The sequence below is a fragment of the Panthera leo genome, chromosome E1 (genome assembly GCF_018350215.1).
Source record: "Panthera leo isolate Ple1 chromosome E1, P.leo_Ple1_pat1.1, whole genome shotgun sequence".
Taxonomy (NCBI): domain Eukaryota; kingdom Metazoa; phylum Chordata; class Mammalia; order Carnivora; family Felidae; genus Panthera; species Panthera leo.
In genome coordinates this window covers 57,957,796-57,984,036 of record NC_056692.1, presented here as the reverse complement: position 1 = coordinate 57,984,036, position 26,241 = coordinate 57,957,796, and the positions used below count along the sequence as shown (strand labels likewise).

At 59.4% G+C, this 26,241-nt stretch overlaps 1 protein-coding gene and 1 long non-coding RNA gene across 12 annotated transcripts in view; one reads left to right on the top strand and one right to left on the bottom strand.

The window, feature by feature from the left end:
* Positions 1-288: 288 nt before the first annotated feature.
* Positions 289-26,241, top strand: part of LOC122207260 (metalloproteinase inhibitor 2) — a 47,595-nt gene continuing 21,642 nt past the window's right edge. The window contains exons 1-3 of one of the 11 annotated variants that reach the window (XM_042917260.1): positions 13,842-13,919; positions 14,984-15,121; positions 22,593-24,431. In XM_042917260.1, the coding sequence (XP_042773194.1) occupies positions 22,718-24,349 (1,632 nt within the window). In that variant the 5' untranslated portion in view covers positions 13,842-13,919; positions 14,984-15,121; positions 22,593-22,717 and the 3' untranslated portion in view covers positions 24,350-24,431. Of the gene's footprint in view, positions 438-13,841; positions 14,022-14,983; positions 15,122-21,143; positions 22,471-22,592; positions 24,432-26,241 lie in introns of those variants that run through there. The other 10 variants (XM_042917263.1, XM_042917259.1, XM_042917264.1 and 7 more) reach the window with 10 other exon arrangements.
* LOC122207262 lies at positions 9,594-13,768 on the bottom strand. The gene is made up of 2 exons (XR_006196738.1): positions 13,680-13,768; positions 9,594-12,726 (listed from the first exon to the last, which is right to left on the bottom strand). It is a non-coding gene; the product is annotated as an uncharacterized LOC122207262 (long non-coding RNA).

The window sequence follows — 26,241 nt, the reverse complement described above, 5'->3', positions numbered from 1 at the left end:
CATCCATAGAAGGCAGTGGAAGCCGCCGGCGCCGGGTCGCGCGCTCGCTCGCTCGCCCGCCTCGCCGCCCCCACCCGTCTCCTCGCCGCCGCGTGAGCCGCGCCCCACGCCCCGCGCGCCCCCCTCTCCGGCCCGCGACAAAGACCCGGGAAAGTTTGCGCGGGCGAGCGCGGGCCAGGTGCGGAGGGCGCGCCCGCGGAGCGCAGCGAGCCCCGCGCGGCCCCGGCGCGCCCAGAGGCCAGCGCCCGCAGAGCCGGCGGAGGCGGCCGAGCCCCGCGCCCCGCGCCCCGCGCCCCCGCCCGCCATGGGCTCCGCGGCCCGCAGCCTGCGGCTCGCGCTGGGCCTGCTGCTGCTGCTGGGGACGCTGCTGCGCCGGGCCGACGCCTGCAGCTGCTCCCCGGTGCACCCGCAACAGGCGTTTTGCAATGCAGACGTAGGTAAGGACGGCGACCCCGCCCCGGCCCGGTGCCCGCCTCCCCGAGGGTCCGCGGGCGCCCCGCCCGCCCGCAGCCGGCCGAGGGGCCCACGCCCCGGACCCTGGCCCTCGGGCCTTCTCGAATCCTGCAAGTGGACGCCAAAATCGCACTTTTTTTTCCCCACCCCCTTCCGTCTCCCTTTCTTTGCTTCTCCGCCGAGATGCTTCTCAACCTCAAAATTCCACCGAAATTCCGCTGCAGCTCCAGCCCCAGAGAAGGGAGCCAGGGAACGGATCGGGTTTTGGCAGGCGGAGGGCCCTGGGATGCCAGCGCGGGGGGCGGGGAGAGTGGGGGGACACAGCGTGGGACGGGGAGAGTTCCGGCGCCCGGGGGGCTGGAGGCCTGGGGACCCCGGGAGAAACTTGCACAGATAACATGGAGCTGGCCTTCTGTGGCCTGGACTCCCTCCAGCCCCGTGTGGGGGTTCGCAGGATTAAACTGGGGCAGAGTGGAAGCTTCCCTCCTCTGGCCGGCTTCCCTGCGCTCAGAGGGGCAGCCCTGAGAGGCGGCTAGAGCCCCAAAGGCAGCTCCTTAATCTGCACCCTGCCCAGGGGGCACCCAACCCAGGGCCGTGGGGGGGGGGGGGGACAGGGAGGAGGGTCCTTGAGTGGTTTGCACCCGGTGAGTGCTTTTTCAGGACATGCACAAGAACGAGGCCGTGTGGGGCAAGTGGGGTTGTGTGGCTGTTTAGAATCCTCAAGAAAATATCTGTTAACCCCAGGACTCCTTACCCCCCCCCCCCCCCCAGTGGTGGGAGCAGGCAGGGGAGGGAGGAGAAGCCAGATACTAGGTGTGATCCACGCAGGGGCTGGGACAAGTGGGGAGAAGCCAGCAGAAATGGGAGGAACCAGCTGGGCCCCAGAGGTTTCCATGCAGGCCTCCAACTGCCCTGGTGAGGGTCAGCCAGGTTCTCCTGGGCCAAGTTCAGTTGAGCCGGAAGGACAGATGCCCAGCAGGTGGGCCACTGCAGCCCCCTATCCCGCCCCCCCCCCCACCACCCCCAGGCTTTTCAACAGGTTTATGTTCTGCTCCTGAGTCTCAGCCAGCCAAGCATCCGGTTGCCAGGCCACATGTGGTGGGGCTGGCCGCCCTCACCTGTGCAGACAGAGCCAGGGTCTGTGGGTTTCTTCTGTTGTCAGCCATGCCCTTCTCATCCCCCCCCACACCCCCATGGCTGCTGGCCACACCCCAGTTGGCCCTCTGAGCTGTTGCCAGCCCAGGAAGTGTTCGTGGGTTCTTATCTGTGGGCCTCACATGGCTCTGGCCACCTGGGCGTGGGACGTGGTCCATGCTTACGGACTAGTTTTCCGTAAAACCCGAGTTGGGGGGAGGTAAGGTCGGCTCCCCGATTTGGCTTTGGTGCTCAGCAGGATTTGAGGGCGATGCACATCGGCCTCCTTCTGGGGTGTCTGCTGGGAGCCCCGGCCTGGCCAGGCCCCTTTGCTAAGAGCGAGGCCATACTTCTGACCATCAGGCCGTGGGGCAGGGTGGTCCCAAGGCCCAGAAGGAACCGAGTCTTGCAAGGTGCTTGGACTTGGTTCACAGGCACCAAGCAGGAAGGGCTGGCCCTGGAGACCACCTCACACTCTTTGGCCCCGGAGGGAGAATTCCTGGCCTCGTCCTGGCCCAGTAAGCTGAGGGAGCAAAGGGTCGGGGTCGAGGGGCTTCTCGCTTTGTGGTTCCTCTCTCTTCCGCCTGGATCTCCTGGCATTTGTGTCCCAATTCTCCAAAGCAGAAGCATCGGAGATCCTAGACTTTTAACCCCGTCTCAGCTCGGAGGCCGGTCGGGGTACCGACACCAGACTTGCATTGCGACGCCCAGTTCGTTAGATTCCCGTGGCTGCTGTAGCGAATCACCAGAAACTGGGGGGTGAAAGGGGGGGGGGGCGCTTAAAACAACAGGAATTGCTTCTCTCACAGTGTAGGGGCCCAAAGCCCCAGATCAAGGTGTGGGTAGGATTGGCTCCTTCCGGGGGCCCCGAGGGGGAATTCGCTCTAGGTCTCTCTCGCAGCTTGCTCTGGCTGCTGGTGCTCCTTAGCTTGTGGACGCGTCCCTCCAGCCTGCGCTCTGTCTTTACGTGGGTCCGTCTGTGCGCGCGTCTGTCCAAATCTCTCTCTCCGTAGAAAGACCCCGATCACTGAGTTTAGGGCCCACTTGAGTCCAGCATGACATCATCTTAACGTGATCACATCTGCAGAGACCCTATTTCCAAATAAGGTCACGTACGCAGGTTCTGGGTGGACCTGAATTTTAGGGGGAAGCTCGTCACACACCGGCTGCCCCGGTCGGCCCCTCTGTGTTCGATCTCCTTGGGATACAGAGCCGCGACACCCCAGGGTGGCCGTGGACTAAACCTCACGGTGAAGGCCGTGGCCCTTCTGTGTCTGCTTCTCTTTTAAGTCCTGCTTGTATTCCCCACTCTGGCCCAGAACCGAGTTGCCTGGGGCTCTTGTAGAGGCCACTCAAGGCTGGGTCCCTTTGTAAATACAGAGGGCCTGGCCTGGACCTCAGCTCTTGTGGTTTCAAAAGCTCCACAGGTGATTCCGTGCCACCACGGCCGGCTGTGGCCGCGACCCAGGGGCCCGTGAAGGGTGATGGCCTCACGCACGCTGGGGTTACTAAACGCTGACCTTGAATGTGCTGTGCTGGCTCCTTTAATTGTCGGCTGGACGCAGGCTCGTTAACTGGCTTGGTGTCTACGAGAGGCAGTTGGCTTAAGAAATAGTCTGATCTCTGTCTGCCTGCCTGTGTAAGGATTTCTGGGAGCTTGTAGGACCGGAACTGTGCTCAGGAAAAGGAGCTCATGATGAGGTTGTGAAATTTACGATGAAGGGAGCAGTAGGTAAGACCTGGGTCCCTCCTGGAAGGCCTTGTTCCCCATCCTTTCCAGGCAAATGAGGACAAACGGGAAACGTTTCCTGTCTCAGCCCTGCTCCCATGTGCTGCTGGCCCGTCTCCTACCACCTAATGGAGTCCGTGGCCGTCTACCGCGAGCCTGCCCAGCCCCCGGCACCTGGCCACAGACCAGCTTTGGGCCTTTTCTTCAAGCAGTACCACCACGGAGGGAGCCTCCAGATACTGAGCCAGCTGAGACACTTGGCCAGTTTGGGAGTCCTGGGTCAGTCCAGGAGCTCCCTGGATCTGGCAAAGAAAATCTCACTTCTGGCTTGGGTGGCAGCACCCAAGGCCACGTGGCTCCAGAAGAGTGGCCCACGATGGCGTCTTTCTCAGGGTGCTCCCGTCTCCAGACCCTGCTCTCAGCAAACCCCCTGGCGATCTCCGGCAGAGCGGAGAAAGGCCCACCGCCAAGGTCACTTGCCGGTTGCCTGGCAGAGCGGGCCAGACCGTGGCCACCTGCAGAAAACACACAGCGAGCATTCGGAAATGGCCGTGTCTTTGCTGGACGCACGTGTCCGGGAAGACCAGGGCAGATAAGACTCCCGTGAGTTGAATCAGGCCCTAAGTGCACGGGGGCCGGGTGGGGGTGGCTCTTTAAAACCGCCCTTGGCGACTCCTATGGAGTGCTTGCTCGCTTGGGGTTGTGTATACCCTTTCACAGCGGGCTGTGTTTCAACAAGCCGTTATGGCGTGGCTGGCTCCGCCCCACGGGAGGCATTGTCCCCCGCCTTAGGAGGGGACCTCCGGACACCAGTGCCAGGCGGTGTGGGAGTGCTGGGTGTGTCAGGGTGGGCAGAGCCCCGCAGTCCCCAACCCTGATGGCCACACTCCAGGTGCTTTGGGTAAATGATAAATCAAGTACCTGTGTGAGAGGGGAATGCATTTTTAGGATCTGGAAGTAGCGGGTTTTGAAGGGAGGGGGGCCACGGAGGGGACTGCAGCCCCTGGGCCCGGGTTTGGACAGTGTCCCTGGAAGGATGCATTCTCCCCAGGGAGTCCCTGGAACCTGGGCTGCTGGCATTTCCCGGGGTTGGGAGACAGAGGGCGGGGATGTGTCCGGGACACATGCGTGCAGGCCATGCCGGGCGTGGCCGGTGGGTGGAGGGACCCACCCACCGCCAGACCACCGTGGCCCCTGCCTGTGGGCTGAGGACTTGGTGTCAGCCTGCAGCCGGGACCCGGTCGGTCCTCGGGAATTTGCGGTTGGGGCCAGTGGTCTGTGAGCGGCAGGTGGGCTGGGCCCCTGCCTCTCTTCTGTGCTGTCTCTGCTGGGTTGCCGGGCAGACCCCCGTGCCGGGTGCACGGTCCAGATCCAGTGGTAGCATTTGAGCGCATTGAAAACAAGGATGGGGACCCCTTCCCAGGCTTATGGGGTCGGCAGGGAGGGAGGGCGTGCAGCCACCCTAGGCCAGATGCAGAGCCACTGATCCGATGCCCGAGGCCTGCAGGTGTGGGTGAACCCCTCAGATTCCCAAGTGGCTAAGAGATATACCCGGAGGACCCTGGGGAACGCAGCAGGAGAGAGAAGGGCCTGGAGGAGACCAGAGAAGAAAGAACAGCATGTTGGGCGGGGCCAGTGCTTCTCCCCTGCAACGGACGCTCCCTCACCCTTCCACAAGCACGTGCACAAGGGACCAAGGGCAGGTGGCCCCATGACTAGGATGGTTTTCCTGGAAAGAGAAAAGCAGAGCTGAGGAGCCAAGGTGGGAGAGCGTGAGCCCCAAATCTGAGGACAGAGCTGGGGGACCATGCACCCAGGCGTGGTTAGGTGCCTCATCCATGGCGGCAGCGTGGGGGTGTGCTGAGCAAAGGGACCACCCACCCAGGGAACGGGGAGAGAGAGTTCCAGGTGCAGAGCAGGGGGGCGAGGGGCCAGATGACCCCTCTGTGGCGTATCACGTGCCATCTGTGTCCCTTCCCAGGGGCCCAAGGCAAGCCTTTGAGGATGTGCACCTGTGGATGACAGCAGGGGTGGCCCCGGGAGTTGGCTAGAAGGCAGATGTCTGAACTGGTCCCGAATTGGAGCCTTGTGGCTCGGGGCATGGGCACTGGTATTTTTTATTTGGAGTGTGCACCTGGGAGAGGGGCAGAGAGGGAGGGAGAGAGCGAATCCCAAGCAGGCTCCACACTGTCGGCACAGAGCCCCACGTAGCTCTTGATGTCTCCAACCGTGAGATCATGACCTGAGCCAAAATCAGGAGCCAGATGCTTAACTGACCGAGCCACCCAGGCCCCTCATGGGCATTGGTATTTATAAGACTGTCCAGGTGATTCCGGTACGTGCCAATGTTTGCACAGAGCAGTTGTCTCCAGTGTGGGCTACTCAGGACACTTTCGGTTTGAGAAAAGAATGTTCTCGGGGCTCCTGGGTGGCTCAGTCAGTTAGGCGTCTGGCTCTTGATTTCAGCTCGGGTCATCATCTCATGGCTTGTGAGTTCAAGCCCCATGTCAGGCTCTGCACAGTCAGTGCAGGATTGACAGCTTGGGATCCTCTCTCTCTGCCCCTCCCCTGCTCATTCTCTCTCTCCCTCTCAAAATAAATAAACTAAAAAAAAAAAAAAAAAAAAAGAATGTTCTAGATCTTTAGTATAGGCATTGACAGCTGTACTTGTACATAACTTTAAATGGGTAGATAGGTCTTGAGGCTGCTCGGCCAGACTTCCGTCTTGGCGCTAAAGGGTCTGAGCAGGTGTGGAGACAGAGGGCCGTGGGGGTGTCCGGCCAGGGGTTAAGCAGGTAGATGAGATGCCTAGAGTTTGGGAGCAGAGGTGGCTGGGGGAGGCGGGGAAGGGGGACTTCCAGACCGAGCGATGGTCAGGAGCACCTGTGTCTCAGAGGGCAGGTAGGATGAAGTTGACTCCCCCATCCAGACCTGGGAGCTCCCAGGACCCACTCCCCCGGGCCCTTGAGGCCTGAACTGGCTGGAATCCTTCGGTGCCTCCGTCACTGCGTGGACGTGTGGCTCCAGGGAAAGGTGCACAGGACCCAGAGGAATCCTGTTTTGCAGCTGACTGACCCAAATTGGATCCGCTGGGTCTGAATAGTACCCCAGGTTAGGCTTCTGGAGACCCCAGCAAGGCGGACTGCACAAGTGTTTACTCTAAGAATCACATTGAGGTGGAGTCTTTCTAAGGAAGGGCCCTATCCTGGGCCGTAGGGACATCTATCCAAAGATAGACTGGGGGGTGGTGGCGGGGGAGGGGGGGCGGGGGACACGGGTCTCGAGCCCTGAAACCGTAAGCAAAGCCGTGTGTCTGTGTGTGCGCACGCGTATGTGTGTGCGCGTGCCCGGATTTTCCGAGGCAGGGGCGGTGGCTTCCACCAGATTCTCAGAGGGCTCTGTGACCTCCAAGAGCCGGTTCGCTACCGTGGAAACAGCCATTGTATGGCCTGTAGGGGAGAGTGGAGAATGTGGGGAGAAGCGTCACTGGAACCGAAATGCGGGCAGCTCTGAGCCCGGGTGCGGCAGTGGAGACTGCAGGATTTTGTGGGCGCCCCCCTCCCCCCAACTGTTAGACGTCAGGGTGGGGGAGGGGCACAAAGCTGCGGGCAGGAGAGCGAGTTTTTTTTTAATGTTTTATTTATTTTTGAGACAGAGAGAGACAGAGCAGGAGCAGGGGAGGGGCAGAGAGACAGGGAGACACAGAACCGGAAGCAGGCTCCAGGCTCCGAGCTGTCCGCGCAGAGCCCGATGTGGGGCTCGAACTCACAAACCGCGAGATCATGACCTGAGCCGAAGTCGGACGCTTAATGGACTGAGCGACCCAGGCGCCCCGATTTTAAGGGGCCTGCAGTTCTCCAGGGGCCCGTGCCTGCAGTGGGGAGGTCTCGGGAGACAGAAAGGCGGGTGTAGCAACTGGTGGGGCTGGTGGGGAGGGCAGGGGCGGGAAGGGCTCGTGGGGGCTCGTCTCTGGAGTTCGCCCTCAGTGCCCAGAGACCAGGTATCCCCTCACGTGCTCAGGGCTACCCTCCCCGTTTAGTTCTGCTGGGATACGGAGCCTGGGTCTACACGGGAAAGCCTCTGGCCGTGGCTCAGCAGACGGTGGAAAATCGGGGTAGGCGGGGGGGCCCCGGGAGGGAAGGGGAAGTAGAACACAGAGGGGAAGTCGAGTCAGCAGGAAACGAGGGAGCTGACTTTTATAACAAGCCTGTTAGGGAGGCCGCCGTGCAGCCCCATGCCGGCGTCCAGAGGGGTGAGGACCTGGGCCAGTGCCCTCTGCCTCAGTTTCTCCAGCTCCAAACAGATGGTAAATTACTTACTTGCTAGGGTTGTGGGCGAAGATCACAAGAACAAGCAGGGACGCTGCTCACAGGAGGTTCTGGTGTGTGTGTGTTTTGGGGGGGGGGGTGTTCGCTGTCTCCACGTGAGACCCTGTGCTGTGCACACCACCCCCACTGAACAGAGCAGAGGCCTTGGTGATCGATCGCACAGGGAAGGGAGCTGGGGAGACACAGGCCGGGTTCCCGGGCCGCCTGCGGGCAGCCAGGCAGGAAATCATCCTAAGTTTGGGAAGGGCACAGGACGGGGACCGTGACAATAATGGCTGTTGCCGAGTGCTTGGAGGTATGTCTGCGCGTTCCTGGTGTTAGCCCTGCCCGTTCAGTTGTTGTCCCCATTTTACAGAAGGTCACGGTGAGGCACGGCTGATGAGGTCACTTGCTCGGGGTCGTGCAGCGGGCAGGTAGCCGAGAAGACGGGAGGTGTTAATAGAGGAGCCCGACCTTCGGGATTCTGAGCCACGAGAGCTTGGCTGGGGCGGGAGGGTGGAGGGTGGAGGGTGAAAGACCTCTCGCTCAGAGGTGAGCCCGTCGACTGCAGATGAGCAGATAAATGAAGCTCTAACCTGACAGCAAAATATTCAGCTGTCATTTTCAGCGGTGTTACGGATTCATGTTTGTGACCTAGAAGAATCTTTAGGACGTATTTATTTTGTTTTTTTTTTTTTTTAATGTTTTTATTTATTTTTGAGACAGAGAGAGACAGAGCAGGAGCAGGGGAGGGGCAGAGAGAGAGGGAGACACAGAATCCGAAGCAGGCTCCAGGCTCCGAGCTGTCAGCACAGAGCCCGACGCGGGGCTTGAACCCACAAACTGCGAGATCGTGACCCTGAGCCGAAGTCGGACGTTTAACTGACTAAGCCACCCAGGTGCCCCAGGACGTGTTTATTTTAAAAGCCCAGTTGCACTGAGTGCTTTCAAATTTATTTTATTTTATTTATTTAGTTTTATTTATTTTATTCTTTAATTTTATCTTATTTTGTTTATTAGTTTTTAAATTTTATTTACATCCAAGTTAGTTAAACTGTTGTGTAATGGCTTCAGGAGTAGAAATCAGTGATTCATCACTTACATACAGCACCCGGCGCCCATCCCAACAGGTGCCCCCCCTTAATGCCCATCCCCCATTTAGCTCCTCCCCCCCCACCCAACTCCCCTCCAGCAGCCCTCAGTTTGTTCTCTGTATTTAAGAGTCTCTTACGGTGCGCCTCCCTCTCTCTTTTTGTCTTATGTTTCCTTCCTTTCCCCCATTTTTATTTTTTTAGGTTTATTTTCATTTATTTCGAGAGAGAGAGTGAGCAGGGGAGAGGCAGAGAGAGAGGGAGACTAAGCCCAAACAGGCTCCACGCCGTCAGCACAGAGCTGGGCTCGGACCCCGTGAATCATGAGATCATGACGTGAGCCGAAATCATGGGTCAGACGCTTAACCAACTGAGCCACCCAGCACCCCTGCTTTCGCATTTTAAACATTCTCTCCCCCGGGGCGCCTGGGTGGCTGAGTCGGTGAAGCGTCCGACTTCGGCTCAGGTCGTGATCTCACAGTTTGTGGGTTCGAGCCCCGCATAGGGCCCTGTGTTGACAGCTGGGAGCCTGGAGCCTGCTTCGGATTCTCTGTCTCCCTTGCTCTCTGCCCCTCCCCCGCTTGCACTCTGTCTCTCTCTCTCTCTCTCTCTCTCTCTCTCAAAAATAAACATTAAAAAAGAGGAAAAAGAAATGGAAGGACAGAGTGAGGTTTCCTCGGGAGGGGAGAGGCGGAGGAGAGGCCCCCACGTGATCGGGTGAGGGCGCTGAGCCTGGGGACACGTGCCGCCCCAGAGCCGCCTGACTTTGCCTTGGGTCCCCCGAGAAGCGGTCACACTGAAGGGTTCGTGGCCCCTCAGAACACCCGTCATCCTTCATCCGCCTCGGAGACGGGCCGTGAGTTCCGTCGGCTTTACTGAGGTGCGGTTCCCGTACGGCTGTTCGTCTGTTCCAGGTATATGAGTCTGGTTTTTAGTACGTTCGCGGGGGTGAGCGGCCGTCACCGCTGGCTGATTTCACAAGGGCCAGGGGACCCTGAGCTGGGTTCCCTTTGCGGTTTCTTAGCGGGCGGCGTGGGGTGGCCCTCAGCCTCCTCCCACCGCTGGAGCCTGCTGTTCAAACCCGGGGTCCTGGGATGCAGCCCCGTGCGCCAGGAGTTCGAGGCCCACAGCGGCTTCCGAGCCGGGCAGCAGAGCTGAGCGGTGGGCAGTGTGGCACACAGAGCCCGGTCGGGGGCCGTTGGGCCCCGGCCGGACCCAAGCCGAGCCCTGGGCCGTCGTGAGGGCCGGCTGCACGTGTGGGCTTTCTGGTGCCGGCTCCCCTCTCCCCTGTTGGCCTGTGGGGTGTCATTCCCCGAACTGACCTCAAAGATACGGTGAATCCACCCCCCCTCCCCCTTCTGGGCTCGAGCCGGCGAGCACAGTGGCAGAGATGAGCTGCAGGGCAAAACCCCGGCTTTCTGCCGTGGAACGTTCCGTGGGCAGAGAGACCCCGAGGTCACATCGGCGTGTCCTTGGGGACAGGACCTGGCTTGGGGTGAGGCTTTCCTTGTCCCTTTCTGGTCTATACTCTGGAGATGTTGGTTGGGCCTTCCTGGCAGCCCCATGAGGGGCTGGGGGCACCTTCACAGAGCCGGTGAGGCACAAGACCGCAGCACCGGGCTTTGCCCTCACCCCTGTCGCTGTAATCGAAGGCGCTGGTTAGAAAGCAGTTCCACTGCTGATTCTTCACGAAGGGCGGGATGAGAAAGCGGACCGACACGTTAGAGAAAAAAGACAAAGCAGAAGGTATTGGGAGAAAGGCCAGCCAGAAGTGGTTCCGAATCCCAACCCCTGTGCCCGTCTGAGTCTCCATTTCCTCTTCCGTACGAGCAGGATTGAGCTTCTGGAGGCCGTGCCCTCGTAGACGCTGAGTAAGGCTCTGCGAAAGAGTGCGGTGCAGGGGGAGGGGGGCCTCGACGGCCGTCGGTCCCCCCACTGCACCCAGGATTCTGAGACCCAGCACGATGCTCCGTCCCGCAGCTCTTTAGGGAGAGGCCGCGGCTGGCGCGGGAAATAAACCCGCGTCGTTCCTGGCCAGCTCTGGCCGCTGAAGGCCAGCCGGGCTGTCCTGGGGCCAGCTCGCGGCAGCTGCCTTCCTCCCCCCGTCCGGATGGGGGGTTCGGGGCTCGAGGGTGGACTCACGGTGAGGCCACGTGTCAGGAGGACCGTGTGCTTGATGATCACACGAGATCGTAGCGCCAAGGAGAGATTGCGCCTTCGACCGTCTGTGGCTCCGCCTCTGTGGCTGGTCGCGCCCGGTGGCTGAGAGTTCACCGTGCCGCGTTGGCCGACCCTCCCCAGGCCACCGTGTCCTCCCCCAGGTCCCGTGAGGTGCACGAGAGCGGAAAGCAAGGACAGGAGTGAGAATAAAGCCAGGAGTGTGTTGCACGCAGAGGTGTGGGGCAGTGATACCGTTTGGGCCGTGTGTCTTGCGTGTTTACACGTGCCCAGCGGGATCTGGGCTCACGTCACCACCAGGCGCTGCGACGCCGAGGAAGATTACCTGACCCTTTGCCCAGGTCGCAAGGCCACTGGGCGTCCCGGCCGCAGCCCCAGCCCGGAGTCCAGGGTGCTTTGGAGAGCTGGCGCTCCATTTGTCAGGGGCCGGGAGAGAGGGGACGTGGCATCACTTGTGGGCTTCGGGTCCGCGGAGAGGGTCCTGTTCCGTTCGGAGGAGAGTGCGCGTTTCAGGAGGATTGTGGCGGCCCCTGTGGCCGGTTGGCTTTGGGGGCACGTAAGGCGCCCTGCTTTTTGGGTACAGGGTTATTAGTTGGACGTGTGTACCCAGGTGCTCTCCTGGGGGCTTCTGTCTACAGCTCTCCTAGCATTTAGCCTTCAATTTTTAAGTCTCTGGGAGGAAAGGACCAGCCTGGCATCTCAGGAGGGGGGGAGGGTTGTGCTAGAGCAGAGCCAGGATGCAGGCCGCCCAGTTGCGTACATCTTGTCCCCTCATCCAAGGTGGCTCCAGGACGGAGAAGGAAGGAACAAATCCGTAGCGGCCTTGGCTTTTTGTGCACCAGTTCTGGAAGGCAGGGATTGAAAACCCAGGGCTCGTCGCCCCCAATTGTACGTCTCTTAGATGAAGATACCAGCTGTCGAGGCCTTCCCAGCACAGAAGGGCCTCCCTCCCGTGTCCCTTCCTGGTCACGAGGCCTCGGTGAGGCCGGTGAGGCCGCTGTCCTCTCCTGTCTGGACGGGGACTGTTTGGATGACTCGCCCAAGGTCACGCAGCTGAGGGCTCAGGCCAGGAATGCAAGGAGCCTGGTCCTGGCACGCGTCTCTAGAAATGGGACCGGATGTCACAGCTTTGGACTTCCCGTGGCTTGGTTCATCTGGCTGAGGGGCTTGCTGTCCTTGGAAGGGCTTGACTGTAGGATTCTGTCTTAACCCGAGCAGTTGAGAGGCTCGGAAGGGCATTTCGGCCTCGCCACTCGGGGGCTTTAAAAATCAGTCTCCCGTCTTATCAGGCAGCCCTGTATCTAGGCATTTTCTGAGGGAAGGAATTCAGCACACGTGCCAGCGTTCAGTCAGGATATTCATTTCCGTCTCGTTTGTCTCAGGGAAGCGTTAGAAACACCTACATACACAGCAGCAGGGGAGCAGTTAAATAAATCACAGCTTCTGATGCTCTGCGGGACCAAATGGTGTACAATTTTTTTTTCTTTTAACGCGGCGTGTTCAGATGGGGGTGGGAAATGAGACGTTCTCTTACAAGTGTGCGGTTCCTAATTTTTCTGTGACGCGTGTGAATGACACGTGTCGTTTTCGAAGCTAAGGTTCGCGAAGGTGTGGGTCGAACCGCGGAGCGCAGCAGTACGGGCCTGGGCTTGAGCTGGCTGGTCCTACGCCAGTGGTGGGCCCAGAGAGGAAATGCCGTCGAGCAGGGCAGGTCAACGCAGAGCAGGGGAGCCGTTGCTGAGGTGGTGTTAGGAGGACCGGGGCTCGGGAGAAATGTCTTCGACGGTGGTGGCCATACCGGGACGTTCTGGAAGGCCGTCGGGGGCCCCCTAAGCTGTAACATTTGGACGCCCTGTTTATTCCACCCCCCACCCCCACCCCAAACTTGTCCCTTGCTGGAGGTGGGTACGGAAGACCATGCTGAAGGGGCTGGGGGGCCGGAGGGGTATTCACTGCAGCAGAAGTAGAACTCTCTGTACCCGCAGGACCAGGAAGAGGGACCCCAACAGAAAGGGGGTGGAGGGGGCAGACTGTGGTTGAGAACTTCGGTGGGAGGTTCCGGCCCCAGACAAAGGCTTTTGTCCCCAAGATTCCCACGATTCAGCCAAGTTCCCGCTAGTAACCTTCTCCTCTCAAGAAACCAAACCCCGGGGCGCATGGGTGGCTCAATCGGTTAAGCGTCCACCTTCGGCTCAGGTCATGATCTCACGGTTCATGAGTTCGAGCCCCGCGTCGGGCTCTATGCTGATAGCTTGGAACCTGGAGCCTGCTTCGGATTCTGTGTCTCCCTCTCTCTGCCCCTCCCCTGCTTGTGCTCTCTCTCTCTTCCTCAAACATAAACGATTAAAAAAAAAAAAAAAAAAGGAAGAAACCAAGCCCCCGAATCAGTTGCTTTGACTTCTTAAGGCCAAAGTCATGTTCTCCAAACTAAATTTCTTGACTGTCAGATTGGCGGAGGGCACCCCCCCACCCTAGAAACAAGGTCAAGCATGTCTGGTTTCTTATTTTGTGTGAGTGGGTGGCCACAGGGGGCCGGGGCCAGGAGCCCTTCCCCTCCTCGTCTGGTTAGCTCTGCTCAGCAGCGGCGTCCTGCAGGTCCCTGACTTGAGTGGGGACAGAGGCTCTCCGAGCGGGGGGGGTGGGGGTGGGGGGGGGAAGGGGCGGCAGCATCTTGGGGATCCCCGACTTTGACTCGGGACAGCTCAGAAGAGCGACCCCCTGGCCCTCCTCACCAGCATGTGCTGCCGGGCCCCTCCTTAAACCCCAAAAGGGCACCCGCGCCCCGACCTTCATGATGTGCCTGTGTGTGTGCTGTCTGTCTGCTCGTCATGCCAGCCGCTTGAAGCAAATCTTCGTGATTGGTAGCCTCCCAACAGGTGTCCTCATAGGCGCTCGCCCTCTGGCTGGCTGGTCACCGTCCCTGACTTCAGCCCTGCTCTGATGTCACAGGCCGGCAGCTCTGTCGTTCCCGCGGCAACGGCCTGCCTTTGGTCAACGGCTGGGGCAGACGCCGGGCTGCTGGTGGAGGTGGGGAGCTGTGAGTCCAGCCTCCCTCGGCCAGTGCGCCCTGGAGAACCCAGTGCAGGCCGTTCAAAGCTCCAGTGGTGCCCGCCCCTTACCCGTAGTGGGGTGGGCTCCGTGTGTGCCCAACTGTTTGGGGGAGGGAGGTCTTACAAGGGCCTTGGGAAGTGGGCCAGTCAAGGTCGCCAGGCCACATGTCCAGAAGGCTAATTTGAATTTCTTTTTTTTTTTATATATTCATTTTTTGAGAGAGAGAGAGAGGGAGAGAGGCAGAGTGTGAGCAGGGGAGGGGCAGAGAGAGAGGGAGACACAGAATCCGAAGCAGCTCCAGGCTCCAAGCTGTCGGCACAGAGCCCGACGCGGGGCTCGAACCCACGAGCCGCGAGATCATGACCTGAGCCGAAGTCGGACGTTGAACCCACTGAGCCCCCCAGGTTCCCCTAGAAGTCCTGCACTAACGGGGCTCTCCATATGCAGCTGGATGGGTGGTGGTGGCTGGGGACAGGGCTGGCGCTGGAGGTCCCTGTCTGAGGGAATGGGGAGAAGTCATCGTGCGGCAACTTGGGGGTCGTGGGGGACCCCTGACCAGCACTGGGTACCTGGGGGTGCGAGGTTTTGGGGAAACCCGATGATTGACATAGTCAAGGGACGTTTAGAAAGTAAGCCCCCGGTTGGGTCAGCCGTAGCGGCCCCCTTGGCTAGCCCGGTGTCCCCCATGGGTTTGGGAGAGTCTGTGCCTCGTGTCTGTCTCTGAAGCTGGTCAGGGGGGTGTACAGATTTATAAGCCCCACCCTAGGATGTGGGTGCAAAACTCTGCTGTGGGACTTGGCCAGGATTATTCTTCTACCATGACTCCCCCCTGCTCCCAGTGGTTCCGATTCAGCTGGTCCAGAAGCCCAGCTGACTTTAAGAACCACCACTCGGAAACTTGGCTGAGAGTCAGGAAGTGGGCAAACCCCAAGGCTCTGGGCAGCCCAGTGGTTGTATTGTTAGAGGCTAGAGCTCAGACAAATGGAGTTTAAAATGTCTCTGATGTTTGTTTCATCCGGGCTTGGCTTGGATGCCTCCAGTGATGGGTGTCTCACTACCTACAAGGCACCCCCAGGATTTCAAGACAGACATTTAGCAAGTGCTCCTTTCCATCTGGCAAGTTTCCACCTCCCTGTAATGTGTTGTTGGTCTCGCTCAGTCATCTGGAGACACACACAGTAAGTACCACCCTCTTCCCCAAGTAGCTTGGCAAGCATTTGGGTGTTTCATGGTGCTGAATGCCAGCATCTGTGCAGATGGGTGCTGCTGTTACCACTATTTCACAGAGGAGCAAACCGAGGCACCCAGAGTTAGTCACACAGTTCATACTCGTCACCACCACATCGTGCTGTTCTAGACTTTTCCATCTCCTTCAAGCTCCTCTCCAGACACTCTTGGTTCCTTAGGATTTTTCTTCCACAGACAGGTTTTTCATTCTCCTCCCGAAGAGAGGCTACAGCCCCTCCCCCGCCTTGTGGAACTCTCTAGTTTTTTGTGAATCCTTTCTGGGAAGACACATCTCTCTAGTATTCAGATTTTCTCCTTAGTGAACGTGTAGTTCTCATTTATGTATATTTCTCTTTCTTTCAATGTTTCATTTTTTTTTTAATTTTAACCTTTATTTTTTGAGAGACACAGAGCACAAGCAGGGGAAGGGGCAGAGAGAGAAGGGGACACAGAATCCCAAGCAGGCTCCAGGCTTTGAGCTGTCAGCACACAGCCCGATGCAGGGCTCAAACTCATGAGCCATGAGATCATGCCTGAGCCGAAGTCAAACACTTAGCTGATGGAGCCACCCAGGCGCCCCTGTTTATTTATTTATTTTTTTTTTGAGGGAGAGAGAGAGACAGAGCATGAGCAGGGGAGGGGCAGAGACACAGAATCCGAAGCAGGCTCCAGGCTCCGAGCCGTCAGCCCAGAGGCTGACATGGGGCTCGAACCCACGAACCGTAAGGTCGTGACCTGAGCCGAAGTCGGACGCCCAACCGACTGAGCCACCCAGGCTCCCAGTTTTGTTTTTTTTTTTTAATGTTTATTCTTAGAGAGAGAGAGAGAGAGAGAGAGAGAGAGAGAGTGTGAGTGAGGGAGGGGCAGAGAGAGAGAGGGAGACACAGAATCCGAAGCAGGCTCCAGGCTCCGAGCCGTCAGCCCAGAGCCCGACGCGGGGCTCGAACTCGCGGACCGCGAGATCGTGACCTGCACCAAAGCCGATGCCCAACCGACTGAGCCACCCAGGGGAAACCATGTGTACATATTTCTTAATTAGGTTAATTCCGAAGCATTTCATTAGTTACACTTTATGAAGCTTTGCCCCCGATGCTAAGCACACATGCTGGCTGTCGACACCTCTTGCCCCTTAAGGTTATTTCGACACACGTCTGTCGCCTCCGTGCACGTGGGTTGCATCGTCTGCTTTTACGTCTCTGTGGTGCTCGGACGTTCACCGAGCCTTCCCGGGAGCCGGGCTGCCTCCCTCCATCCCGTGGGGTGGCGGCAGGGTGGGCTCCCCGGTGTGGGCACACACCTCTTCCACGTGCCCCCCAGCTCCTCTGCGCGTCCCCTCCACGCCCGGCTGGGGTCCGACCGGGGCAGCGCCGGGCCGGACCGTCGCCCTGCTTGTCCGAGGCCTCTCTGTCGCCACAGGTAAAGATCACGCGCGTCCCTGCCGAGCCGCTCCCGCTTTGCGCTTGTGCAGCCGGGGCTGGGGGGGGAGGGGGGGGGCCCAGGGGGGGCCCACGTGTGGGTTGTAAATGTCTTCCCCATCCATCGAGTGTTGTCAGGTTTGGTCGGGTGTTCAAAGCCTCTTAAAAATCTTCTGAGCTGGAGGTGTGCCTTCGATCCCCGCGGGGAATTGCAGGCTGGCTCTCCGTGCAGCTGGACTTGGGACGGCTAGACTCACACACTCGTGAACTTGACTCACAGAAGAGCCTGTGCGTGCCCCGTACTGCAGACTCTGTTTATTCTTCGGACACAGTTTAACAAGCTCCCTTGTGTGGGTGGCAGGCCACAGGAGTTGGGAGCTGTTGGAGAAAGGAGGATAGGGCGCTGGCTGTCACTCTCTGTCTGTCTCACAACCAGGGAGGAGGACATAGGCAGCTATAAAGAGTCAACGTGGAGGGGCGCCTGGGTGGCTCAGTCGGTCGGGCGTCCGACTTCGGCTCAGGTCGTGATCTCACGGTTCGTGGGTTCGAGCCCCACGTTGGGCCCTGTGCTGACATCTCGGAGCCTTGAGCCTGCTTCAGATTCTGTGTCTCCCTCTCTCTTGGCCCTCCCCCGCTCATGCTCTGTCTCTCTCTCTGTCTCTCAAAAATATTAAAGAGAAAAAAGTCAACCTATAAAACCCAGATTGTATTCGGGTATACAATTCGGGTATAGAGGAACCTTACCCTACGCGTGTCTTTTTCTTTCTTTTCGTTATTTTTTTAGTTTTCCGCATTTTAATTTCTTTCTTATTTTTTTTATGTTTATTTAATTTTGAGAGAGAGAGAGAGAGAGCACGAGCAGGGGAAGGGCAGAGCCAGAGGGAGACGCAGAATCCGAAGCAGGCTCCAAGCTCTGAGCTGTGTCAGCACAGAGCCCGACGTGGGGCTCAAACTCGTGAACCGTGAGATCATGACCTGAGCTGACGTCGGACGCTTGACTGACTGAGCCACCCGGGCTCCCCTAGTCCTATGCATTTTAAAAGCCTTTAAGGGAATCTTTATGTTACCGTCCAAAACAGAATCTGGAGTGTTCCAAAAGAGGTCAAGTTTGATCTATTCTGTGTACTCTCAGAGGACAGAAATGATGAACTTTGCATCTGAGAGGGTAAGCCTTAATTATATGGAGATGTTCTCCCTCTCTGGCCGCACCAGCTAACGGAAGCCTTTCTGTGTCTATTTTTGTGTGTTTCAAAGAAAAGGTGCTAAACCCTGTGACCCAGGCACTGAGCCTGCAGGCCTTTGGAGAGGGCAGGAGTGTTTCTCTAGTTGCTACAGAGCCCAGGGGGCCACGGGACCTGGCTTGGGAAACGTGGGTAGGGCTGAGGAGGTGTCTGTTGGTGGAACAAGAAATTGTGTATCCGGGGTGCTGGACCCGGATGGTGGGGGGGGGGGTGGCATTTGGGAACGGCGGGGAGACAGATCACACGCTGCCATCAGGGTCTCCGGCCCGCAGGCCGGGGACTGTGGACCCTGGTGGGTATTGTCTGGGAGCTGGTGATTGCCTGGTGAGCCGGCCGTGCTCTGGGCCCCTCCCTGCAGAGGCTGGGACGGGATCTGCGGGCAGCAGGGCCCCGGAATCTGCATTTTCACCGGCAGTGCAGGTGACGGGATGCAGGCGGGCTGTGGGCTGCACCTGGAGACCTGCTGGTGTGGGTGAGAAGATGTCACAGCCCGACCACCAGCTGGGCTAGAATGGTGGCCGAGGACAGAGGAGGAGTGGCCGGGGTCAGGGCGGGGGTGGGGGCACAGAGAGCCTGATTAGGGGTCTTTCCAGAGGGGCTCAGGTGGGGAGGGGGCTGGGGAGGAGGCAGATCAAGGCCCTGATGCTGGCTAGAGCCACCTACTAGGGCCGCCCTTCTCAAAGTATGGTCCCCGGACCAGAGTATCCCTTCCCCTGGGGGCTCCTCAGAAATCGGAGCCCCCAGCCTCACCCCAGACCTTCCGGATCAAAATCTGACTCTCCACGAGATTCAGGAAGCACTGTGCTAGATCTTGCCTTTCGGTGTTCAAGTAAAATACTCGAATGGGAAAGGGGAGGGTGGTTCATTCGATGACCTCAGAGAAAAGCACACGGAAAACACTGTGGACCCCCCCCTGCCACCGCCCGCTTAGCACAGAAGCTGTGCGCCTCAGAATCCCGAGAGGACAGGTGTCAGGTGGTAAGTTCTTAATTTTGCTTGCAGTTTATTTATTTATTTATTTTGACAGAGAGAGAACAAGCAGGGGAGGGGCAGAGAGAGAGAGAGGGAGAGAGAGAGAATCCCAAGCAGGCTCCACGCTGCCCGCACAGAGCCCGACACGGGGCTCAAACCCGCGAATCAGGAGATCATGGCCTGAGCTTAAAGCAAGAGTCTGACACTTAACCACCTGAGCCCCCCAGGCGCCCCCGGGTGATCTGACCACCCTCAGCTGCAGGGTAGGTGTCTCAGATCAGGGGTCTGCCTGCTCAGATTCGAATCCCTGCTGGACTGCTTCTGAGCTGTGTGGCCTCAGACAAGTTACTTAACGTCTCTGAGTCTTGGTTTCCCCATCCAAAAGTGGGGTAAGAATAGAGCTCCTCACGGTGAGACCACGTGAGGGGGATGGTCGGCTTCTACTGTGTCCCCGCTTAGTAGCCCTGTGGCGTTGTGCACCCTGTACACGGGAGGGAGCCACGGACCCGAGACCCTCCGTCCTGCCTGCCCTCGAGGCCCCTGGTCTGGGCACCTCCCGGCCTCTGATTGTGGCACTGTTGTCCTTCCTGCTCACGGGCACGGGGTGCCCCAGAGTCTGCTGTGGGCCTGGCGCTTCCCCGCCGCCCGCAAACGGGGTCCCCCCAGCAGCCTGGCAGGGGCCTGTCTCTATCAGAAGGCTGTCTGAGCGACTGCCTGGGGGCGGCCGCCGCGCCGGGGCCGCAGAGGGTGAGAGAGAGAATGGGCCCAGTGTCCGCTTGGCACGAGAGGCCAGTCGGTGACCACCTTCCTTCCGTCTGCTGCTCTGAGCCGGGCTTGTGTAGGGACCGGGGCTGTGGTTGCCCCGAGGGGCGGCAGGCAGCCGGCATGGGGCAGGCAGCCGTCCAGCTCTGGGGGAGCAGGCTTAGGAGACCGGAGGGAGAACCCCAGGACGCTGAGAACACTCTGGTCTTAAGTGAGCGAGCGGGGTCGGGCTTGGAGCGTCAGCACGCAGGAGCCGGGGACGTGGACGGACAGCGAGGGGGGCGTCTGCTGGTTATCAGTACTGGACTTTGTCCCCAAGACGTCTTTGTCCCCAGATTTTTCCGTTTCATCCATTTGTGTGTGTCCAGGAAAACCAGCTCAGCGGCTTTGGGGTACCCGCCTCCGGGGGCCTGGCTCAGGGTGATGGAGTGGTGGGGGGCACTCCAGAGTGGGAGAGTTGTGTCCAGGCTACTGTCCGGGGCCAGTGAGCAGAGGGGGAGCCAGTGGACCGCCGGATCTCGGGGTACACTCTCCCCCCTCCCCGCGGCTATCTTCCAAGGCAGACGAGGGGACAGCCACAGCTCTCCAGACCTCTCTCCCCCTGTTTGGACACCACCGTGGCCATTCCCGGGTTGGGAAGAGTTCAGTCTTGGGCATCTGAGACTCAGACCCAAGCTCCCCCTTCCCCCGGGAAGGTCGTGTCTTGGGTCACGTGCTTTCCTTTCTCTTGGCCACACGACTGCCGGGTCACCTGACAGATCTGGGTTTGCCTTTTAAAAATCGGCCAAACTCCTTCCCGAAGCAGCAGCACCATTTTGCGTTCCCGCCGGCAGTGTGTGAGGCTTCTGCTTCCTCCCCGTCCTCACCAACACTTGTTATGGTCCGTCTTTTTAATTTTGGCCGTAATTCGCGCCCGGCGGGTGTGGATGGGACCTTGCTGTGGCTTCAGTGTGCGTTCCCCGGAGGACCGTCCATGCTGAGCGTCTCGTGCCTTATTAGCGGTGTGCCTCTCCCCCAGGGAAGGGTCTGGTTTGATGTTGTGTGTGTGTGTGCCCGTTGAAAAATGGGATTGTTTGTCTTCCTGCATTTTGAGTGGTTTACATAATCTGGATTCAAGCCTTTTTTGTTGGATATGTGACTCACAGGTATTTCCTGCCAGTCTATCCCTTGTGTCCTCACTTACTAACGATGTCTCGTGGCAGGGAAATGTCTCGAGTGTCGATGGCATTTTATCAGTTTCTTTTATTGGTTGTGTTTTTGGGGTCGTATCTGAGACATCTTCACCTAACCCAAGGTCGTGAAGATGTACCCACGTTTCTTTCTGAACAGCCGTGGTTTTAGACCTTACGTTAAGGTCTGCGATCCATTCTGAGTTAATTTTTTTTCCAAAACTGACACAATGGTCAGTGTGTGTGTGTGTTTTTTTTTTAACATTTATTTATTTTTGAAGGAGAGAGAGACAGAGTGTGAGTGGGGGAGGGTCAGAGAGAGAGGGAGACACAGAATCCGAAGCCGGCTCCGGGCTCCGAGCTGTCGGCACAGAGCCCGACGCGGGGCTCGACTTCATGAACCGGGAGATCATGACCTGAGCCCAAGTCGGACGCTCTACCGACTGAGCCACCCAGGTGCCCCCTGAGTTAATTTTTATATACAGTGTATGATTTTGTCTGTGGCGAGATAGGGGGTCTGTGTTTGTGGTGTTTGCACGTGGCTGTCCCAGCACGATTCATGGGGGGAAAACACACCCAAACTGCTTTTGCCCCCGTTGAATTGCCGTGGCCCCTTTACCGAACCTCCATCAGTGCGTTTGATGCCCCAGCGTTCTCTTCTCTCCCCCTCCTCTTGCTCATAGCGGTGGTGGGCACAGTGGCTGAGCGTAACTCTGACCCCTACTGGAAGTATATCACCGCGTGATCAGATCTGCCCAGAGCCGGCGGCCCTCGGTTGGTCAAAGCCACTGTGGTCCCCGTGCACAGCATAGGCCTGGCTCTGCCACTTGCCGGCTGTGTGATCTGGGCTAAGTTTCTTAATCGGTCCCTGCCTCAGTTTCCCCACCACCTTGCGGGGTTATTAGAAGAAAGATGAGCCAAAACGCATAAGGTGCTGGAAGGGGGCCCCGCACAGCGACGGTCGGCTGTTCCACGGACGCGTGCCGTGTCCCGACTCCCACCATGCCTCTGGGCTGGCCTTGCTCAGCCCACAGAAATGAGAGCAGGGAGGGGTGGTGGAGGGGCGCTCGGCACAGCCTGCAGCTGTCCAGGGAGGGGCTCCTTTAGCCCACCAGCCTGGCTCATCTTGTTATCAGCTGCAAGGGGCCACAGATGTGACTCCACACCTTTTTGGTGTAAACGCCCCCCCTTTTCTGGGAAGGCGGGCAGAGCCCGGGTCCCTTCCTGAGGCCGGAGCGTCCCCCTCTGATAATCCCACGAGTGAAGAGCTGCGAATCCTGAGAAGAGAAGCTTAACCCCCTCTCTGATTGGTTTGCCCTGGATTCTGGTGCCAAACGTGCGTGCACACTTGCCTGCACACGCACACCCTTGCACACGTGCACACACATCCTGCCTAGCAGGCTCCTCGTCCTCCTCCTCCCTTTCCCCCTGCCATTTACAAGCAGCTCCCCCTGCAGAGACCAGACCCTCGCCCCCTTCCGCCCCTGCCTGAGTCCCGATGCGTCTCTACCTCGGGGTGGGGGTCGCTACCTCGGCACTGCTGACGTGTGGGGCTGAACCAGCGTTCGTCGTGGGGACCGTCCCGGGGCAGCGCGGGATGGGGAGCAGCATCCCAGGCCTCCACATACCAGACGCTGGCGTGTCGTGACAGCAAAGCGTGTGTCCAGACGTTGCCGCGTGTCCCCTGCAGAGCAGACCCACACCCCACCGGAAACAGTCGCCCTGCGGGATCTTGTTAAAGGTGTGCAAGACAAGTTGGGAACAGAGCCTGGGCCCTGGCGGGCGGGTGTGGGCCAAAGTGATCCGGAGGGACATGTCGTGGGGCTCGTCCCGCATTCCGAGCTCCGTGTGCCTTGTCTCCAGGGGCTCGCTCTGCTCAGAGCGTTCCGGGCCGCCGCGTGCGTCTCCTGTCCTCGCGTGTCCTCGGCCCCTGGCGCCTTGGCCCCCACCACCCTCCCTCCGAAGCCGTGTCCGCGGAGGCCGCCGACATGAGAAGAAACACAGGCAGAACCGCTCAGCCGTGTTCCAGACCCAACCACGAAGCCCTGCTTTTGAGGCGGAAGCACAGATTGCCCCAAGCCCGCGAGAGAGGAGACCTCGCTCTGCAGAGAGGACAAGACCGCCAGCAGCCCCAGCGCCTGGCCGAGGGGCCGAAGTCAGGGTCCCCGAGCCCACGAGCGCGAGGCCCGGAGAGGCCGTGTTTAGCGCATCTGTTCGGTGTCGCGGGAGGACAGGCCAGGGAGCACCCACCTGACTTGGAGGGGCCTGCCCAGCGAGGAGCGGCCCGGCTGCAGGGGGCCGGGGAGAAGCACAGAGCAGAGAGGAGTCACCCAGAGGAGCCGGTGAGACCGCAGCCCCAGCGCACCGAGAGGAAGGCGGTGGGCACGGAGAAGCGGGGGGCTACCAAAGCCACGGGCCTGACCCGTCGCCCCCGCCGCGCCCCAGAGAAGAATAAGGGGAAGCGAGTGCCTTCGACAAAGACCGGCGGTGGCCGCCGTCCCGCTGACCCGCAGGTGAGCAGAGGGGTGAGCACAGAAAAGCTGTTGGCTGCCGTGGAGGGACCGGAAGGTCTGGAGAAAAGGGAGAGAGAAGGAGCCTGGGACGGCAGGAGGCAGCCGGGAGAGGAGGCGCGTTCGCCCGTCCAAGGCCTGGAAAACAACCGTCGGGATCAGGGTCCCCGGGGAAAAGCGAAAGACCTAGAGCAGCTGTGGCCGCTTGGCTCTCCCCTCAGAAGGGGAGCCACGTCACCGGTGTCCCTGCGCTGGCACGGTGACAGGAGCAGGTGGCAGAGGGAGCTGGAGTTTGCCTTCGAAGAGTTGTTTGACACCAACAGAAAGCTGAAGGAACACCTCATCTTGAACCTTGCACCCAGGCCCGGGGCGGATCACAACCCCGGCGGGGAGCACGGCCTCTCGGGGATGCAAGGCCACGGAGGCGAGACCCAAAGAGACCAGAAGACGGGAGGTGTGGAGACGGAAATGGATCCTGGCAGGGAGTCCATGCGACCCGCGGATGTGGACGCCCGCCAGACGGCGTCCCGAGACAGTTGGAGAAAGTTCCTGAGCGAGCTCGAGAACCAGAAGTATCACAGGTTGGCCAGGCTCACGTTTAGGAATGAGAGTAAGCCGTCGTTTCCCCAGGCAGGAGGGTCTGTCGGTGAAGAGACCCGGGTCCCGTGCTCCAGCTCTGGGCAGGCACCGGCCGGGCTCGACCCGCTGGCCGGGGGCCCCCGTCGCCCTGCCCCACGACACCTGCCAGACGGAGCTGGCTGCATGGCATTGCGGCCCAGGCGGAGGGCGGAGACGGGGCGGGGGCCGGGTCGGCAGACGGGACCCCAGGGGCTGAGCTGGGGAGCCCACCCCCAGACTGAGCTGGAAGAGCCCAGAGAACAGGGAAGGGCGTGCGTGGCTCTTCTGAAGTCCCCCTCCTCCCGAGACCCGGACGAGGAAGGGCCGTATGAAGGCGACGCCACTTCCCCCTGGCCCTCTGGCTTCGCGGACGATGACGGGCACAGTCAGATGATCCGTGACCTTCAGCAGCAAATTGAAGAACAAAACAAGTTGCACAAGCAGTTTCTCGAAGACGCCAGGAAACGCTTGCAGGAGTTCCAGAGGATGTGATAAGCGCGAGAGTTCCCCCCGCAATAAATACACCGTTGGTACCCAAGCCCGTGCCCTCTGTGTCTGCATCACCCGCTCAGGAGCCAGTAGGCACCCCGCTTCACAGCGGCCTCCCCGGCGCGACCGCGGCAGCCCCTGTGGGGCACAGTCCGCGGGCCTGGCCACGGGTGGGGGCCGCCCGCTCGCGCCGCTCGCACAGCGGAGACTCAGGTGAATGAAGCATGTTTTGGCCGGACAGACACTGGACTTTCAGGGGAATCCAGGGTCAAGCAGGCACAGTTTCAGAAGTTTCAGTGTGGTGGTGCTTAGCCGTTGGCCGAGACCGAAACGGGGAGAATTCACTGAAACCTCTGAAGTCTTTTTCAGACCCACAAAACCAACATCGTTTAACAGGACCTCGCTTAGTATACGTTCTGGTAACTTTAATATCAGGAAGTGAGAGTGAGGCAGAGGAGAGGCAGGAAGAGAGGAAGGACAAGACAGAGGCCGAGGGAGGAAAGGGGAGTGGTCCCCAGCAACCGGGCCAGCCTGGCGACTCCGCCTGGGGCTGGCAGTGGCGGGGCACCTGGCCGGCTGGTCAGTGTCCCACCCCCCGCTGTACCCCTGACCCAGCAGCCCTGGAGACCTTGCCCTGGGCGGCGGGGGGCGGGGGGGTTCATCTGTCAGTTGCAGATACTGAGGGGCTGGGACGGGGGTGGATAAACTTTTTCTGCAGAGAACAGGACAGTACATTTTTCGGGCTTTGCCAGCCAGCCAGTCGGTGGCAATGACCCACAAACACGGCCATAGGCAACTCACACTGGGATGGGCGTGGCCGGGTTCCGGTGAGACTTTATTTACAAAAATGGGGGGTGTGGGTGTGGATTGGGACCTCAAGCCATAGTTAGGTGACCCTGGACCGGCGTGTGAAGGACGTGCTTGCGTCCCCCCTCCCTCCCCAGGACCTCAGGTGCACGGAGTGGGATCACCCGTCTTCGGTCGTGATGCATTTGTATCACTGGCCCATGAATGGCCTTTTCCCTTTTAACGTGCATTTCCTAAGGGATGACGTCATGAACGGTTGTGAGCCCAAGGCTGGAATATTTGCTCAAAACTGGCTTCTGCCTGCGTGCTACTTCCGTTTCGTGGCTGCTGTGCCTTCTTAGCTACATGCCTGTGAACTTGGGGTTTGTCCCCCGTCCCTCATCCTGTGGGGTGCGCCCAGGGAGATGTGGGGTGACCCAGTCACATGAGAAAGCTGAACTGGGCTTCCCTGGAGAGCATCGGGCTCACAGAACCCCCAAATACGCCACCTGGATGGGGCAGTAACAGCACCCCACCGAGTTTTTTGGGTTGTTTTCAAATCTTCAGTATCTCGGGTGAGGAGGCTTCTGTTGCCGCGCGTTTTCGTCTCATTGAAAGCATCTCCTCGGACTCTGTTGTCGGTCTGGCTTTTCCGCTTTAGGTGGAGAAAAGGTGTGATCGTTTTGTCCCCTGGTTCTGGAATGTCATGGGTCAGGACTGCAAAGCCAACTCGACGATCTGATCTAAGCCCAGTACGGTTAAGAACGAAGCCCCGGGCCGGGAGGGGTGTTGGCTTTGAGTTGCCCAGGGTTGCACATTTCAAGATGAGGTACCTGGAGCTCCTGCCTGTTCCTGAAGCTTCTCCGTGGTCGGAGAGGGTGCTGTGAGATCCCCAGGTTTAAAGCCATGGCCACAACAGGACGCAAGCATTGAGTAACGAGGTCTTCTGACAGCTGGAAGCCCCGGTCTAATGAATGGACGAGCCTGCCTTTGAGAGGGTGATTTTTGTTTCTACTTTCAAAGGTAGTATTTGTGGCCCGTGTGTTTTAGGTGAGGAACTGCCCCTTCTCAGCTACACTTGAGCTAAAAGTAGATGTAGGAGATAGGCA